We start from the raw sequence: 18,418 nt of genomic DNA on the forward strand, positions 1-18,418 counted from the left end.
TCCTGTATTTTTTCTTTTTACACATTTTTCCTTTTTTTTTAATCATAGTTTCAAAAGAGACGAGACATTTGGCTCTGCTAGGGTTCTTGCCTCCTTCTACCAGGTCGCTGGTTCTCTATTCCTCTCCCTCTGTGGTCCCTATCTCTGATCATCGTGCACCGTCGTTGGTTCTCTGCTCCTCACCGTGCTCCGTAGCTACTGCTCTGCTCCTCCCGTGTCTCGCGGTCGTTGGTGGGTGATCTCGCCGTGTCTTGCTTCCGTGTCTGCTCGAAGTCGAAGCAACATTTCTTCTCTTGTCTGGACTGACTCTGGCTCTCTGCTTTAGTTCGGTAGTTCAATTCAGGTATCTCTCAATTTAGTTTCTTTCTTCTCGAAGTTTCAATTTTTCAATTAAGAAATGGAAATAATATGAAAGAGTCTAATCTGCCGCCGCTCAAAACGCCGTTTTTTGCTCCTGCGAGCTTCTCCTCCTTCCTGGAGCTTTTGCTCTGGTAGCTTCTCCTTATCCATTAACGTGCCTTCGCCTCCTCGATCTGTTTCTCAATTTGCGTTCTAACTTCTCACTTTTAGATCTGTAACTAAATTCACATCCTCTTGTTCTGATTACTTCAATGATTGTTATATGCTAATTATTCTAATTACATCCTCTCTCAATAATATTTTCGATTTCGATTTTGAATTCACTCTTAATTATTTTTTCTAGCATTTCATCTTTCATGAGGCTTTGATAATTGACTGGATGCTCTTTATTTCTAACTCTGTATGTTCTCCAGTTTTTCGGCTGCATAGCAAATGTTTTGCTGATAATCTGTTTCCCTGTCTCCTTACTTTTGCAGCCTTCCCCAATTAAATCTTGTTTAAAATATGGATGATGGACTGCTGAATCTTTATTGCTGTTTTTGGTATTTTATTTATTTAAATTTTTTCGTGGCTAGTCTGATAGGATGTCCTTAAAATTTGTAGTATTTTAGGCTATCCCTGGAATTTAATAGATACCATAACTTCAGGATATCTTTTCAATATATTGTGGAATGAATTAATCCAACACTTCCCGTTATACATCCTCATGACTTACCCTTTCAGATTGTTTCAGCACTTCCCTGTGTACTAATCATATTTTCATTTTCCATTTTAAAGGCCAAGCAGCACCTTGCCCTTCTATGTTTGGGAGAGATTGGTAGGAGGAAGGATCTTAGTGCACATGCTCATATAGAAAATATTGTCATTGAATCCTTCCAATCTCCTTTTGAAGAGATAAAGTCTGCTGCCTCTTATGCTCTTGGTACTAATATCGCTGTTGGCAACCTTCCAAAAAACTTGCCGTTTATCTTGGATCAGATTGATAATCAGCAGAAGAAACAGTATCTCTTGCTTCATTCTTTGAAGGTGTGGCTCAATGTGTGGTTGTTATGTGCCTTGCTGTTGGGGATCAGAAGTGTTCATTGATGCATTCGCATTTTGGTTAGATTAGCTAGGTAGTTTAAGTAGTTTTAGCTTAATTTCATGCATTTTATTCAAAATAAACAAGCATTTGAATGAAGTTTCTTATTATACACTAATATATCAAGGACTAAGTGATTTTGTAGTTGATTCTATGCAAATGACATAAAAAAGTGTTGAATAGTTGAATTATAAAAATTGGATACATTATATTTCGCATCTATGTTTGAATAAATTGAATTGGTTACATAGGAACTCGTCCACAGTGAAAGAATTGGTCTTAATTTTGTTTTGGCAAGCAATTAATCTTGTCAATTTTTAAATACAACACAAATAACAAACTACAATAGCATAGACAAGGTTATGTGACAGAAGTAAAATGCTATGAAAAATAAAGAATTACAACAAAAATACAATAATACATATGAGTTCCAATTAGAAACGAGAGAAGAAAGAAAATAAATATGCATTCAATATCACGTTTCTGAAATTTAAATATTTTTAAAGTTTAAACTAACAAGTTTCACAAAAGGCATCATAAGATAAAATCAATTAAATTCCTTTAAGAGTGCATCTTCGTCCAAAACTACACAAGCCAACACAATTTTCCTTGACTGCTCCTTTGTTGTATACCAATACGGTGGGCAGTTTTTGATCCGGATAGTTGGGAATGCAATCAGTTGATATTATCTTAACAAATTTATTTTGTTACAAGATATCTTGTGACAAATTCTTCAATGCACTCCATCAAAATCCCACATTCAACAATGTCAAAAATAAAGTACAACAAACTTCAATAACAAGCACAAGAAGTATAAAAATAAAATTAAACAAATTTGGATTACCCAAGTAATTTATAGATATTATATGAGGACGTGTGGTGTTCAGAAACATTTCCTGGAATTTGAACTTAGAAATGTCATCTAGCATACCCATCTTTGTAAAGGATGACAACCACTCAAACATCAGAGGGAGCCTGTTCAGATCCTGAAATTGGAACCACTGATCCAAACCTCAACTTTAGCTGCTTCCTTCGTCTCAGCCAATCTCTTCTTCCTGTTAAAGCACAATGCCTAGTAATGTGGTTATTGATAATAATGAGTCCAAGATTCTTGTGACTATGGCAGGGGATGGGAACCCTTCCTACTTAGTTGAACCAATTGCTTCTTTGAATTGTTGCACTTGTGATTGTGAAGCTAATCCAACACCACCTTTATCAAGTTTAATCAATGAAAAAATACTGACCAATTGATTAGAAACAGATTCACAATGATTTTTGTTATGGTGCTTCTTCTTCACCTTTCACATTCGAGTAGTTTTTAGGTTCCCTAAATATGTCGGGCAATTAAGAATATCTATGTAATAATCACAATGATTTATATCATAAGATATAGAATAAAAACAAGACTTAATCTACTTACACCTAATTCATCATTCATTCCCATGCCAAACTTCAAATTTATCAAAGCTTCATGACTTCAATTTTATCTAAGCTTCATGACTTCAAATGAACTCTAGAGTTTGATATCTTTGTTCGAAATTATTTGTTATGAATATTAAATTTATCAAATTGAAGCAAAAAAAACTATAATTAATCAGACATTATGAAAGGTGTACACAGACACTGCAACATTTGAGCAAATTAAGAGAAGTTCAACAAGCAAGTTCGCATAAACATTAATGCAAAGATTTCAATACATCCCTAAAATATGCATGAGTTAAGTAAAAAGTAAAAACATATTGAAGGGACTACAGAAGCTCACAGATTCAAAACATTAAGATCCTTCAATAGTTTCCTTAAGCGGGAATCAAAGTTGGATACAACAGTCATCTTAACTGTGCCAGTGTTTATCATGTTACTATGATAGGAGGGACAAACTTAAAAGAAAACAATGGTTAAGGAGGAAAAAGATATATTTGATTCGTGAAACTTCCAGCATTCTTGAGAAGAGTAGTTGTTTCATAAGTTCTATCTGAAAGATGCCACACATCTCCATTTGCACAATACTGACATGAATAACACTAAGTTCAGAAACAAGCATGTGTCATATTGTATATTTGAAATTTGAAGGCATGTGTCAGGTACTTTTAAAATCTCCTTCTAATTTATTTTTCCTGGATAAGTATGCAATAATATATAGATAAATAGAAACAACAGATGAATTCTGAGGAATGAACAAGAAGGAAGATCAGAAGATGAACAATTAAAAAGGATAGATATTATCAAAGTATTCAAGGTTTTGAATCTTTTGATAGGTAAGAACTGAATTTTCCAAAACGGTTGTGCAATTCATAGATAAATTAACTTTATTAAGAGAATCATCATAAATTGGGACTAACATAACAAATAGAGCAGTCTCCTACGCAGAATGGTCACATTGTAAACTTCTTCAAAATAATCTTCATCACTGCAACCAGGGACTTCAGAAATTACAAGTTTTCAAAATGGCCTCCCATCTCCCTGTTAAAATACAAGTATAAAATATAAGAGAGTGTGTAGTAATGATATGACTGCATAAAATTCTTTTGAAATCAAAACAACATTCAGATAAAATATCAACGCATATCATCAAATTGTTTATAATATAAAAAAAAATGAGCCGATAATTCGATATAGCTAGCTTTTTTTATTTGTTTCGAAATAATTTGTTTTCTAAACACCTTTTTGGAAAGAGAGAGATGATGATAGGAGCGTGATACTCCGGACTGCCTTGACTTTAAAGTCAGTATATGTTACAACCTTTTGGATTTAATGTTTTATTATGTGCTAATAATGCCTAATTGAATAGAACTTAGTTAGTAAATAAAAAATAATAGTTTGGAGGTAGATGCGGATGTAGATGTATGGTTGCCAAGACACCATGAAATAAAATGAAAATGCAAATGTTAGGAGTAGCTACTTGTAAAATCTTCGAAGAATTTCAAGAATACTAAGAAGTAAAACCTGCATGAAAATGCAAGAAAATAAATTATTTTGAGGATAAAAAATGAAACCCTTTATTGCTTCTTTGGTTTAACAAATTCCAAACTAAACACACTTTAACAGTGTAAGATTACATTTTTTGGTTTGCATGTTAGAAGGAAAGGCCTAAGGTAATATCGATGTTTGAGTAAAAAGAGCTACCGTTACCATATTAATTAAGCTCATCTACAGCATAAATGAATTTATTATAGACATAATATATAACTGAATATAATAATATTGTTTGATCTATATAGTTGACTTCATCTTAATGGAATTTTTTGTTTAAGTTTTCATGCATTAAAATATAATTTTATCTATGCATTAATATTTTTACCATTTTGCATAACTTTGATGGAGACCAAACCTGCCTTCTAAGACGGAAGATGTGTAGTAAATCCTCGAAGTATTTCATACCTTTTCTCAGCATAGTATTACCACAAATAATATTTGCTTTCGAAATAGTCATTCCCATATGACTATGAGTGGCGTCCTATTTTTTGGAATCTTCCACATTGATCTTGCAGCTTCATTTGAGGCACATATTTCCTCTATTTATTTCCACATTGTTATAACTTAATATATTTAGCCACCCAAATAAAAGCAAACTCAGTTATATATGTGTAAACTCAACACATTGCCTTCATCCAAGAGTGTAGATCTATCTTTTCTTATTGAACATAACACTTACATAATGAAAACCAGTTTTGAGTTTCAATAATCAACTGTCAATTTATTGTGTGTGTATATATACTATATTACTATGTACTGAAAAAACATTTCTCTATATAACATTAGAGGATACAGTTACAGCAGCCATTTTAAATAGAAAGATTGTGGTCACAACAAACTGACTTTCTTTATAAATGAGATGGTAACAAAATGTTCAGTTCAATGCTGACGCCTGAAAAAGTGAAAATTCAATGAAGGCAACAAACAATCATTTCAACTTCTTACTGAAGTCCGACAGCTCAAGAACTTGAATTCTGGGGATAGCTGCAGCTTCTTCTCTCTCTTTCTGAGTGTTGTAACCCCAGTTTCCTGATCCCAAAAACAATTACACTTATCAGGCACGCTCGACCATACGTATCACGATGTCATGTAATATTTTCCCATGAGAGAATCCATTCCAATTATAAACTGGTTAAGAAATACAAAAGGAAGCTACCTAAATACAGATTCCATTGATCTAACTCAGGTTCTTTGATGACATTTTTTAAGGTAGCAAGCCGATCCTCAACAAAGCTGGTTAAAAGAGTTAATTTCATGTAAGCAATAATAGAATTCCAGTAGAAATAACAATAACCAGAATGATGTATAATTAGTTCTAGTAGCACAATATCTTACTGAAGTGTGAGTCCTTGGTGCTCTGATCTCTTTTGAAGCTGCTTCAGCACTTCCACCTTAGGCCTACCGGTAAAACCAAAGATGGTGCAAGGAAAGTGAATTTCCTTTCAAAAAATAAAGCAAGAGAAAAGAAAAGAAAAACAATAAAAAGAAAAAAATGTTAAAAGCATCACTGGACATTATTTTAGTCGAATATATACTACACTAACCCAGTTCCTAGACCATATATTCTTTCAGGTGGAATTGTCACCCCAGCAAGCTCTCGGAGTAAAGCATCGGCAAAACGGCTCTAAAATTACAAAAGAAATGATAAAGATACAAAATGAACAGGGGACATGATGTAAAATTGCAAAAGGTGCATAAGTCGTATTAGGACAACATTATCTTCCTTTCTCTCTTACTCTTTCATTCCAAAATAATTATCACCTTGAAAATTCGGTGCATTAAAAATTTTATATATTTACTTGCAATTTATATCAAGATACATTGACTTTCGAAAGTAAAAATTTATGGAATGGAGTATTTTTCATTAATACTGAGACAAAAGTGTCTGTTGACGGGATTATCATCCCCTAGCTAGGGTCAAAAAGAAGGTTGGATGCTGACCTGTTTCGTGGTGACGATGTACACTCTCGAGCTTGCAAATTTTAATGCATCAGAAACACCAGGATAGAATCTATAGACAAACATCACGAATTAGTAGTAGTAGATCTCCTTCATGTGATATAAATATGCTAAACTAATCACAGCTCAGAAGGTTTAATTTGGTTACCTATTTGCACCGATCCAAGTAGCGAAATCCTGCTCCAACCATTCATCTCTAACCTTTCCAAAAAGATCTATCAAAGTTTCTCTATTCTCACTCCACTCTTCCATGATAACAGGCTTCAACTTGGACCAATTTTCCAATATACCCTCAACCGTGAGCCCCTCTGCAACCTTGCAAAAAAAACGTAGGCATCAGTCAAAAGCAGATGCAAATTCCACGGATAAATGCTAAAGATCAGAGATAAGACATTGTACTCACTGAAGACTTCCTGATGGAAGGTATTCTGGTCTCTAACAACAATCTCACAAGTAAAACATTTTCATATCCAGTTTCTACGACCGGTCGGACCTATAACACAGACAACTATGGAAGTTCATCTTCAGAATGAAAATTGGTCTATTTATTCGCCATATTCAAAGCAATGTTTTTGAAAGCTCAATATTTTTGAGTAAAATATTCACAACATCATATGCAATTAAAACCGGAAAATGTTCATATTTTGAGGGAATAAAACTTGATTATCAATAAAAAAGGCAACAAAGTTAGCGAGAAACAGTGTGTTGTTTAATTAGCTTAGTTTTGGAACAATTTTATAATCAAAGTCCTACTGAAATCTTAGAGGAAAAATCAATTACTTCCTCAAAGAAGTGAGCTTGACACATGCATTGCACCTCATAATGGTACTCTTCTAAAACAAGGAAATTTATTTGAAAGCAAAATAATTTTGTCTCTGATTCCCTTTCTATAATTTGAGGCCTCTGTTGTTATTTCCAAATCGTATAAGTTGATAAGCAGTTAACAGTTATTCAGAACCAAAACACATAACATCTAAATTATAAAGCAATTTAGCAAAAAACAAAGGCATAAACATAATAATTAACTAATTGATTAAAAAAATGCATAAGAAGTAAGTAGTGAATATGAGATTAATTACTGAATGCATCTGGTCAACAATCCAATCCTGAGTGGCCGAATCCACGCCATGAAACAAAGAAGGCCATCTCACTTTCGCAGCCTGAAAGGTATCCTAATTAATGAAAAAGTGAAAACTTGAAATGAAAAAACAAGTAAGAGAGAAAGGAGAGAGGGTACAGTACCTTGAGAGCAGAGAGAGAGCTCTCACCGCAGCTATCACAGAGGATTCCATCGAAGTCCAAAGCATAAAGCTCCCCCATTTCACTCTGCACTTGATAATTGATATTTTCACTGCATCGTTATTATGCTCCTTCCTCACTCTTCACAACTCACAATTCAACGCTCCGTTCCTTACGTCCCTGATGTAGCCACGTGTTTGCTAATTATTTTTATTTATTTTTTTTGTTGTATATTATTATATAATAAATTTATTTATGTGTTCATTTAAAGCTTGTAATAACTTTTTTATATTTAATGCATATTTCAAAACTTATCTTTGTATCAACCTTAACTATCAAATGGAATTGATTAGAAGTGCCATGATTTTATGCCATAAAAATATATGATAAATTTATTATATAATTATATATAAAAGAGGATAATTTACTTTCTAATTTCTATTAAGCAATTGCTTATATAATTTAATTTGTATCACTCAAAATTTTCATCGAATTAAACATAAATAATTAATTTTAGGTATCTATAGTTTAATTAAATTCTCGATTAAGAACTTTAACTTATAAAGTTTGTAAATAGATTCAATTAAATATTGAGTAACTATTGTTATTGTTATTTTTTTTTTCTAGAAAAAGGAATATTCAATCGGATGTTGCCCTGGTACAATTTATTTTTTAAAAGAAAAAACTATATCTACAATTTTTTGGTCATGGACTAGAAGACCCAAATCAACTGGCCCATACTGAATTCTGATGGAGGCCCAAATAGACAATCATAAGCCCAAAAAAATGGAGAGAAAAGTGGCCCTTCCCGGGACAACGTTGTTTGATTTTGGCGCCATTTCCATTCCTTTCCCTGCAGTGTGTTGTATTGTAATATTGTATTTGCCATTTGATTTTGCTCTCTTCACTCTTCATTCTTCACTGTCACATTGCACCAAACAACTGCGTGGAAAAAGCGACACGTCCAAGCGCCTTCACTGAGTCGTGCTTGCCACGCGCACCCAATTGGATCTGCTCGCATCTCTGTTCTCTGTTTTCTCGGTAAAGACCTTCACTCCACAATCCTTTTCTCTTCTTTTAGGTTTAATTTAGGGTTTTTCCTCACTTTCTTAATCTAATTGGATTTGGTTTGTTATCAATTTCAGTATGTTCATATTTGTCTTTAGAATATTCTATGACATCTTTTTACTTTCAAACCAACGAAAATTAATCAATTTTGCGTTGTAGTTTGTGAATTTTGAAAGCCATTTATTGAACTGAAGCTTTGATATCACTCAAGTTCAATTTTACTGTATGATAATGATGATGCTTTCATAAATCTGATTAATATATCCATTAGAGTTAGTGTTAAGTTCTTTCAGGTTCTGTGTATGTGAACTCCAGCACAATGGATTATTGTTTATTGACTACCAATCCTAAGAGTGCGTGGAATCCGTTACAATTTGTTTTTTCAAAATTTTGATTCCAAATTGATGATTCCATTGTTGATTTTATCAGAGGAAACATGAATTCAGAGGAAGCTGCACAAATTCCCAGAAGAACTACAAGGTCTTTAGCTTCATCTTCTGCGTCGACTTCTAATAATGCATCTTCTGCAAAAGTAAATAGCCTTGAACCTCTAACAATCAATGACCTTTTAGTTGGAGGAGACCCTATTAGCCTAGATGAATTGTTTTCTAATTTCCCCGGTAGAAATAGCCAGATTCTCGAGATTGTAAGTCTTTTGGGGCCATTGAACACTCCAATGCTTCCTTTGTTTGTGTATGGTGGTGCTTCCACTGGAAAAACCAGTATCATTCTTCAATTATTCCGGCATCTCAATAGGCCTCTTGTTTATTCTAGCTGCAGGACGTGTTATAATCAGCGTATCTTGTTTGAATCTATTCTAAATCAGTTGCATCTCCATAGAAAAAGTGCTGCCAATGGCTATTCAAACGCAAAGCGCTGTGAGAGACCATCGGATTTTATTAATTTTCTTAGGGAAGCATTGACCGATGCCATAAACAATCTGAAGGAGAAGTCGGAGAAGTTGATATCAGGCAAGACAATGGCACAAGGGGGGATTGGAAACATGATCTACTTGGTATTTGACAATTTTCAGCTTGTTAGAGAGTGGGATAAGAGCTCTACTTTATTACCCTTTCTGTTTAATGTCTATGATCTGCTAAAGCTTCCTGAGGTGGGTCTAATATTTATCAGCAATACTTCTCCAGATACCTTTTACTCCTCTAACATGGGTTATGTGGAGCCTATCCCTGTATACTTTCCTGATTACACAGATGCTGATATTCGCAAAATATTGTCGAGAAACCAAGCAGACTCGAAGCTGTATTCTTCATTCTTGGAGTAAGACATCTTATTACTATTACTTTCCATTCTCAGATTTACATAATCTCATAGTGAATTTTTGTTTATTTTTCATGCAGTATGGCTTTAAGGTCTTTCTTTAGGGTTACTAGGCAGGTTGATGAATTGTCCACTGCCTTCAAACCACTATATGAAAAATATTGTGAACCTTTAAGCGATAAAAGAGTCTTTCCTAATGGAGACAAAGACAAAGACATGAAGAGAAAGTTATTTAGTCATATCAATCCTCACATCACATCCTCTCTGAATGAGATATTTAAGGTTTCATCTCACCCTTCAGCTGAAGTTGAGAACTCCAAAGAGGCAAATCTGAAGGTGAATCAAAAGAAACTGGAGCGACGTGAAGAAATTGCCAAGCTAGACTTTCACATGTCTACTAGTGCAAAGTATCTTCTTATTTCAGCATTTCTTGCTTCCCGAAATCCAGCTACTCTTGATGCTTCACTTTTTGATTCCAAAGGAGGTTCTGATAATCGAAAGCGAAAGAGGAAGTAAGCATGTTGATTTGTTGGTTGATGTGTAATTTACAAAAATTAGTTCTCTAGCCATAGTATGATTCTGCTTTTGTTCTCTCTCTTTTTTCAAGCAGTGGATGTTTAACTTTCTAGTCTATTGTTCTTTTTGTGTTTAGACCCTCTGAGAAGGTGCCTGAAAGAAAGGAAAGTTTAGAAGAGGAGTTACTAATGAAAGGACCTGGAAGTTTCCCACTGGAGAGGTTGTTAGCCATCTTTCAGTGTATTGTATCGGTCGCAGAAGATTCGTCGGATGAGGACAAACAAAGCGGCGAGCTGATGTCTGATGTTCTGTTGCAGCTATCCAGTCTCTGCAATGCTAAATTTATATTTAAAGGAAGAAGCTGTCCAATTGAAGGCTCAGTTCGGTATCGGTCAACTATATCGGAAGACTTGGCTTTGAAGGTAACCTCAGTTCCCACGTAACACTCCCACAAAATTCTTGGTTTATTTATATGACATTTGGAAAACAAATGAAGAATAATATTTTCATTGTTGTTTAAGCAGGTTGCAAGGAGCCTCAAGTTCCCTTTATCAAGTTATTTGTATAAAAGAACCTAGCAATCTTTGACTTTGGTTCTTCTGCTTCACAAATCCTGGTTATCCATTTTTCTCTGATAGAATCTGTACAACCTACGATGCTGCTATGTGCTATCTGCAGTTATCCTCATGAAATTGCCGGAATTATCCCTATGAATTGTAACATTGGATGGATTGAATAATTTTAATGCACATGGAATTTCCAAAAATGCATATATATCGCAGATCTAACCTTTAGTGCAGTATGGATTCTGAAATAATTTTTCTCTTGGCAGATATGGAATTGTAGCATGGCACAAATTGTGTTTAAGACCCAATTTTCTTAAGAAATTTCTTGTACTTCAAATGAATGCCCCATCTATTTCAATTTTCCAGAATGGGAATTTTTAGCCAAAGCCACTCATGAAAACTCTAAAATTCTTAGATTCAATATGTGCATTTCAATGGAAAATATAGTGAACATACTGAATCAATTATCAATGGTTAATGACAAAACTATGAGAATTTGTTTACTGAAGTAACAAGCCCCTAAAAGTTTTATAAAGTCCTAGCATCTCCTACCATAATTAACTTTTGAAGTTTGATTATTTTAAAATTTTCCATTACAAACTGTATATAATAAAACTAGTGAATAACAACGCAATAGAAACGTTCCATGGAGAAGAATTTAGTTGCTGAAGCTTAGACTTTCCTGCATATCCTTTTGTAACAACGAAATTTCACTCGTATAATTGCCTTTTCTTTTTAATTTTTTTCCCCCAACAATTTCAGTCGTAAATTCGTAATCATAACCATAATTAATTAATATTATTTAGGGATAAAAAAAATAGATGGATCTAATTAGCCTATGGAAAGCCCATATTAAAATTGCTTTAGGCCTTAGCCCAGAAAGAACAAATCAACTGAGAACGGAACCTGAAAATGTTAAAGACCAAAACCAGAGAGAGAAAAACTGAAAATACTAATTGAAAAAAAAAAAACCTCAATTGAAAATTTTCTCCGTCACAAAAAAGAAGAATATGACCAAATCACCAAAAAGAAAATCCACTCTTACTTTAAGAAAAAAAAAGTTGTTTTGCGGAAGAAGGAAATGCAAATATCAAAATATTTTGTTTCTCTCTCCTCCACCATTCTTTCTCTCTCTTTCGTTCTCTGTCTTTTTTTTTTCTTCATCGCCGACAACCGCCAATTCCCCGCATTTCAAAGCGCTCTCTCTCTCTTATTTGCCCACAATACAGCGCATTGATTGAATTATTGGAGCAAATTGTTTACAATTTTAAGTACCATTGGTGTTTAGCATTTTAATACCATTGCTGTTTCTTCAATCTAAGCTCGTGGTAAAGAATCCTGGTGCTTTTTCCCCCTTTTGGTTTCGTTTATTGTGCTGGCATATAACAACCCCTTTCTTCAACTTCTTATTCATGTTGCTATTGTGTTTGTTGTGTTGGAAATGATGATGTTAAAGAAATTTGATGCTAATCAAAATCATGTAGCTGATATAAATAATGAAAATTTAGCTCCTTTTAAACTCTGCCATTACTGTTTTGTGAAGTTGGCGGATGGTGAAGCTTTTTAGTATCATGGGAATTCAGAATTCTTGTGTGTAATTAGCTAACAAGTAGCTTTTAAATTGTTCTCTTTCTGTTTTTATTTTCTTTTTCTATATGGAATCAGGAAATTTGTAAAAACCACTCTGTCTTTTTTTGTCTTTTCTATTTTTTATGTGTTAACTTAATGTGATATTTGGATAATACCAAGTTCAAATGGAAGCATGCTTAGTAAGATGTGAGCAGCAGTAATGTAACTATAAATGTTTTTGCCATTTTGAAAAAAAAAAAAGTAAGTTAAATGTGTTGATAGTTTTCTCTTGTTTGAAGTATTTTCTTTTTGAAGTTTTATTGTTTGGAAATGTTACTTAAGAAATTTCGGGTGGAAATAGGCATCAATCAATTCTTGTACTTAGTTTTGTAATAGTAGGATAGGGCATGTCTTAGTTGCTGCTTTATGTATTTGCATACTCTTCATTTATGTATTGTTATTCATTACACATTTTGACTTCTTATCTTATTTATGCAGGGTCTTTCTGAATTTAGGAGGTGCTGCTGAATTATTCACCATTCTACACTTTGGCAAGGTTTATGTCTGTTATCCTTGCTTGTTGAAATATTGTGATATAGGGAATTGTGTATCACTGCCAATGCTTTCATGGACCATATGCATTTGATGCTGCTGCTAGAGAAGCTTAATCCTGATCCCAAACCTCGTTTGATTAGTGGATGTATTATCTGGTTGTCTGGAATTGAAATTTGAATTTGAATTTCCACCTCTGCATATATTGGTCGAACCGTGATTCCGTGAATAAACTTCAAATATCAGTAGTTTCCGCTTTTGACACTAGTTTAAAATGTCAGAAATTGACATGGCAGTTAGTAAACCCGAGGTGCGTATCTGATTGTATGATATAAGTAATTTCTAGTTTAAGATCCTCTCCTGGTTCTGTGATTATGATTTTATTTTTTTTTCTCTTACAATTTTTTATCCTGAGATATTGAGAGATTTTAAAATCCAGTGTTCAACTTCTTGCTTCAGATTATGCAGCCGTATATCTGGCTTCAGACACCAGATGGTGCAATACAACAAGTGGAACAGGAAATTGCAATGTTTTGCCCTTTTATTTGTCAAGAAGTAATACAAAAAGGCACGGGATCTTCAAAGAACTGTGCAATATGTCTTCCTCAACGAGTCACCCCTACTATTTTTAGCTTAATACTTGATTATTGCCGATTTCATCAAGTAGCAGGTCGCTCAAACAAGGTACTTTATGTTTCTTCACTTTTTTTATGTTGTTATAAACTTATAATCAAATATAAGATGCACTTTAAATGGAAAGGTTTTATTTGACGGATGGCTTAGTTTTTGTATAGGAGCGGAAGTCTTATGATGAGAAATTCATGCGGATGGACACAAAGCAGTTATGTGAGTTGACATCTGCTGCAGACAGCCTTCAGTTGAAACCATTGGTTGATCTTACCAGCCGTACACTTGCTCGAATAATTGAAGGAAAATCCCCTGAGGAAATACGCGGCATATTTAATTTGCCAGATGATCTTACGGAGGTATCTGGTGCTTGCAATAACCATGTTTCAATTCTTTTTTCGATGTCAGTTTTGATGTTTTTAGACATTCCATTTGATCCAGGAAGAGAAATTGGAGCCCTTGAAAAACACAACTGCTGATCCGAGGATCAGGCTTTTGAACCGCTTGTATGCTAAGAAAAGGAAAGAGCTGAAGGAGCGTGAGAGGCTAAAGGTGTAAATATTGTTTCTTATTTTTTTCATCACATTACAGTGCAAGCACACTGTCCAATTTGTAAAGTATTATTTAATTACTTGTACCTTTTTTAATGTCCTGATTCTTGAATTGTAAAATGTTGATGTTTAACAAGATTTGGTCGGACACATGTTTCAGAATGTTGAAGTTGAAGAAGAGAATGTGGATGATCGGTCAGTCGATGACCTTTTGTCTTTTATTAATGGAAATGATGCAGGTAACTGAGCATTTTTCGATCCCCTTTACATGAGTTTTACTTAATGCTTTTTGTTGTTGTTAGATCGATGAAATGGTACTACTTCGTCCTAGTTGAGCAATTTCCATTTGATGTAATTTGTTGACCACATGAAACTACCTCTTGTCCATCTTGACAACGGTGAAACTCGAAATTAGTAGTACTCAGTTCTTTCGTTAATGTTTGTCTGCATCAAGTATAGACAGTGTAGGTGGTCCAATGATCTTGTTGAAATGAAAAGAAGAAATATACCAAAAGGTAGGATTGTGAGGACAAAGAGATCCTTTTTTGGTTGTTAAAGTAAAGCCTTTAATATGTCAGCCACTCACCATATTTAGAGGGAAAGTCCTCTATAAGGGCCACGTGCTTTACTTTAAAGAGAATTGAAATGTCTAATCTTATTCCACAAAACTCGCTTGTCTAAAAATTTATCAATGAAGGTTTGAAATTACTGCTCCAACTAACTAAACAATATCTGTTTCTCGTCTAAATTTCCTAGTTATACAATCATTTTCATTCAGTGGGATTTATATTTAAGCTTTTGTGTTTGACAATGTCCGGAAACTCTCGAGTCTTGAGTAGTGGTCTTCTGTAGGCTGTAGCATTTTATTTTATTTTCCTGTTTCATCTGCTTGGGAATGCAGATGCCTAACTGTTAGTGAGAAATTTTGTTACAGATCCAAAGGAGATGAAAAATTCTAAGAATAAAAAGAAAAACCGAAGAAGAAAAGAGCAACAGACGAGCTCTTCTTTGAAGGAAGCTTCTGAACTGAACAATAAGGTAGTCATAATATCTAATATCAAATTTGGCTTCAAGTTAAATTTGAAAAAACAAGTTCAGTTATTTACTATATATGTTCCAAGTGTTTATTGCTTTTTACTTCTAATAGGAGATAAATGGTCATAATATCATACCCCAAACTGATGGAGCTAATGGAGTTTCCGAGGCCTCTCAGTCTAATACAGAAGACAGCACTTTTGTTCCTAGAGAGTTTGATGATGGAGATATAGATGAGGACATCGATCCTGCATTACAGGAAAAACTTGACAGGTGGGGCTAGACTATATTCTAAGTGCAGTGTTTACACTTCATGCTAAAATTTGAAGTTGTATTTTTCTTTTTGTGGATGACAATCATTATCTTTAGCATAGTTGCAGTGGCAGATCACTAGCACTATTATCTTTATTCTATCATATGGAGAGGACATAGCATCAGAATGATTGATGAGCTCTTTCTTTCAACAAATTGTATTTCTTGAATCATGTATTGCTGGTTGCATGTGAAATGACGTGCTCACATTCGTGTATATATGAGAGAGAGGGCAATGTGACAATATCCAAATTGATTTCATTGTGTTTGGGATTGGCAAGTGACAAATGTTTATTTTGTATTGTTCCTATGTTGGAGAATTTTTAGTAATCTTTGTATCCCTAGCAATCTAGCAATAGGTTTTTCTTGATCTTGTATGTTTAAAATGTTTCAATAAATAATGCAACTTGTTTTAATCTGTGTGTGCATGCCTGCTATTGAAGAACATAATGGAACAAAAAAGAAAAATGAAAGGGTGGGAAAGTGACAAGAAAAACAATAAGAAATCTCTAAGTTTGAGAGTGAAAATGATGATTGATTACTTATGATTGTGAACTTGTGTTATGATTATGTCAATAATTAACTTCAGAAACAAGATGTAACTCCATAACTAACTACCTAACAAGTCTATTTAATGCTTGTCAGATTAACATAAACCTAATTAAGCTGACTCAACTCATCTTACACACACTAACAAAGTTCTAATCTAACAATATTACTTTTTGTATTCTGGTACTTTGCAAAATTTGTCTAGGTACATTATGGTAAAATTATTGGTTTTTTGGCTGAAATTTGTTTTTCATTGGGTATTTAATAATATTATTATGATCATTGAATTTACCCATTTTATATTTTAGTTTCCATAGAAGGGGAGCCTCGGAACAACGATTGAGTTGTCTCCGTGTGACCTCAAGGTCACAGGTTCAAGCCGTGGAATCAGCCACTGATGTAATTATTAGGTTAGGCTGCCTACATTACGCCCTTTGGATGCAGCCCATTCCTAGATCCTACGTTATCGCGGGATACTTGTTCATCTGGCTGCCCTATACTTTAGTTTCCATAATTGACCAAGCTTATTTCACACACACACAGTTTAACAAAGTAGCAATAATCATGAAGTTCTTGTTAAACTCCTTCTGTGTTGTCCTTCCCTGCCACTTTGGATAAAAGAAGGCATGGGTTTGATATGAAGAAATGTCTGCATGATGTTCATATTGATGTACTCTTGTGATTTGATATGCCAAAATCTTATTTGCTCAATACCCTTTGATGCAGGGAAGTGGAAGATTTCGCCCGCATATTAAATTCTGACTGGCCAGAGAGGATGCAGGAACTGTTGTCTTTGGGGCAAGAAAGAAAAGCAATGCCTTTTACATCCAATGGAAACAGTTTTTTAAGATGAAATGCTTGTATGTTTATCGCTGAGTTTGTTTTAGTGACGTTGTTTACCCTTTATATGCTTGTTAGTAGAACTTTTAAAATCATTTTTAAAAAACAAATAAATAAAATGTTTTCTCCTTTTTATGTCCTTTTAAAATCATTTTAGTTTGCTTTTGCTCCTACATTTTGGTCAGCTAGAGCCAAGGTTGTCAAATATCCGCTATATCGGCGCAATAGCGCTATTGCGTGGCGGAAATTTAACAAAACATAATGAGCCGCAATCCGCTATTGATGACCTTGCCTAGAGCCAATTTTCGCTTTCTTTAGCTGCTATAACTTGTTTTCTCTTGCTTAATATTTAATATATGTTAAGCTTGTTGCATGTGCTATATATGAGAAGCTGAGTGAAAATTGCATCTTTACATGTGTATCATCTTTTAGAACCATGATGTGGGGCATTATTGCCAGAGAGATTTCTTTCCTTACCCTTTTGAATTGGCATGATGAATTTGGTAACTGACTTGTTTATTGTTTCCCTGAATAACTCTCTAGTTTATTCAGTGTGTAGTTAATACACCACTTTCCCATGATTATTGCTTTCTGTTTTCTGATATAACATGCTATAAAAATAATAGTATTTAATGTCATTTCATCCACTTATGTCTTTTGATTCACTACACTAATTAAAAATTTATCTATGCAGAGGACTTGACCTCATGATACTGTCACACAAACAAGAAGGAATCAGTGGAAAATGGATCCTTACAAGCCCCCGCACAAATGGCCTGTGGCTTGAACAATTTTGAGAGGTGCTGACAAGCCTTAGGAAAGTGCTGCATGTCAGTTATTTATTTGTTTTTCTAATTCACTGTTGAATTTTATTCATTATTGGTTCTTGGCCCCAGGCACAATTTGATGCTGGAGGCTGCCTCTTGTGCCAATAGAAAATAAATAGTAGGATGGGCTTGTATGTAATAATGTTGTATCTTTGTGCATTGATTGCTTGAGTTTTGAAAGAAGTTTCTTACTCTCGTCCATTTCTGTGTTGACAAATTGTTAAAAATTGGGTTGTGATCATATATTCATTTTTGTACTCCTAATGTGACTCTCAGACTCTGTAGTTGTTGGAGTAATTTTTTTTCTTCACATAAGTAATAATTTAAAACTCATTCCATATAAGATGAGATTGAAGAGAAGAGTGCAATTCATGGGTCTGGATTTGATATTGATCCGGTGATCCCATCTTATGGTGATACCCTTTCTATCCATTCTGATTCTCTTTCCTCAGATAATATTTCTAATTTTGTGAGGCTTGTATTGATCATTTGGAAGATGGTTTTTTCTTTTGCTAC

At 34.1% G+C, this 18,418-nt stretch overlaps 3 protein-coding genes and 1 long non-coding RNA gene across 6 annotated transcripts; 3 read left to right on the forward strand and 1 right to left on the reverse strand.

Moving 5' to 3' along the window:
- The first annotated feature begins 44 nt into the window (after positions 1-44).
- On the forward strand, positions 45-1,689 carry LOC107638056 (uncharacterized). The gene is made up of 2 exons (XR_001619714.3): positions 45-343; positions 1,138-1,689. It is a non-coding gene; the product is annotated as an uncharacterized LOC107638056 (long non-coding RNA).
- A 3,418-nt stretch (positions 1,690-5,107) lies between these two features.
- Positions 5,108-7,774, reverse strand: LOC107635028 (uncharacterized). Of its 2 annotated transcripts, XM_088485935.1 has the most exons (9): positions 7,616-7,774; positions 7,453-7,533; positions 6,777-6,866; positions 6,522-6,688; positions 6,356-6,425; positions 5,959-6,038; positions 5,750-5,812; positions 5,571-5,647; positions 5,108-5,443 (listed from the first exon to the last, which is right to left on the reverse strand). In XM_088485935.1, the coding sequence occupies exons 1-9, from the start codon at positions 7,691-7,693 to the stop codon at positions 5,343-5,345; spliced, it is 807 nt and encodes a 268-aa protein (XP_088342061.1). In that variant the 5' UTR covers positions 7,694-7,774; the 3' UTR covers positions 5,108-5,342. The 2 variants fall into 2 exon arrangements, with proteins under 2 accessions (XP_088342061.1, XP_088342062.1); XM_088485936.1 differs by lacking the exon at positions 6,777-6,866.
- A 659-nt stretch (positions 7,775-8,433) lies between these two features.
- Positions 8,434-11,240, forward strand: LOC107635026 (origin of replication complex subunit 5). Its single transcript, XM_016338375.3, has 5 exons — positions 8,434-8,653; positions 9,110-9,958; positions 10,039-10,470; positions 10,611-10,896; positions 10,999-11,240. The coding sequence occupies exons 2-5, from the start codon at positions 9,117-9,119 to the stop codon at positions 11,050-11,052; spliced, it is 1,614 nt and encodes a 537-aa protein (XP_016193861.1). The 5' UTR covers positions 8,434-8,653; positions 9,110-9,116; the 3' UTR covers positions 11,053-11,240.
- Positions 11,241-12,106: 866 nt separating this feature from the next.
- LOC107635025 (SKP1-like protein 21) lies at positions 12,107-18,177 on the forward strand. Of its 2 annotated transcripts, none has more exons than XM_016338373.3 (10): positions 12,107-12,368; positions 13,108-13,471; positions 13,621-13,845; positions 13,956-14,147; positions 14,230-14,340; positions 14,500-14,578; positions 15,274-15,377; positions 15,487-15,647; positions 16,962-17,095; positions 17,770-18,177. In XM_016338373.3, exons 2-9 carry the CDS (start codon positions 13,436-13,438, stop codon positions 17,086-17,088), a joined length of 1,035 nt encoding a protein of 344 aa, XP_016193859.1. In that variant the 5' UTR covers positions 12,107-12,368; positions 13,108-13,435; the 3' UTR covers positions 17,089-17,095; positions 17,770-18,177. The 2 variants fall into 2 exon arrangements, with proteins under 2 accessions (XP_016193859.1, XP_088339552.1); XM_088483426.1 differs by having other exon boundaries at positions 13,108-13,165.
- The last annotated feature ends 241 nt before the right edge of the window (positions 18,178-18,418 follow it).

The sequence above is a fragment of the Arachis ipaensis genome, chromosome B4, assembly GCF_059453495.1.
Source record: "Arachis ipaensis isolate K30076 ecotype BB chromosome B4, ASM5945349v1, whole genome shotgun sequence".
Lineage (NCBI taxonomy): Eukaryota > Viridiplantae > Streptophyta > Magnoliopsida > Fabales > Fabaceae > Arachis > Arachis ipaensis.

Bases quoted from the DNA above. Each gene is read 5' to 3' on its own strand.
- LOC107635028 (XM_088485935.1), bottom strand. From the start codon at position 7,693: ATGGGGGAGCTTTATGCTTTGGACTTCGATGGAATCCTCTGTGATAGC. The intron at 7,534-7,615 runs GTACTGTACCCT...GATACCTTTCAG, and splicing joins GCTCTCTCTCTGCTCTCAAG to GCTGCGAAAGTGAGATGGCC. The intron at 6,867-7,452 runs GTAATTAATCTC...TCTGTGTTATAG, and splicing joins TTGTTGACCAGATGCATTCA to GTCCGACCGGTCGTAGAAAC.
- LOC107635026 (XM_016338375.3), top strand. From the start codon at position 9,117: ATGAATTCAGAGGAAGCTGCACAAATTCCCAGAAGAACTACAAGGTCT. The intron at 9,959-10,038 runs GTAAGACATCTT...TTTTTCATGCAG, and splicing joins CTGTATTCTTCATTCTTGGA to TATGGCTTTAAGGTCTTTCT. The intron at 10,471-10,610 runs GTAAGCATGTTG...TTTTGTGTTTAG, and splicing joins AATCGAAAGCGAAAGAGGAA to ACCCTCTGAGAAGGTGCCTG.
- LOC107635025 (XM_016338373.3), top strand. From the start codon at position 13,436: ATGTCAGAAATTGACATGGCAGTTAGTAAACCCGAG. The intron at 13,472-13,620 runs GTGCGTATCTGA...TTCTTGCTTCAG, and splicing joins TGGCAGTTAGTAAACCCGAG to ATTATGCAGCCGTATATCTG. The intron at 15,648-16,961 runs GTGGGGCTAGAC...CCTTTGATGCAG, and splicing joins TTACAGGAAAAACTTGACAG to GGAAGTGGAAGATTTCGCCC.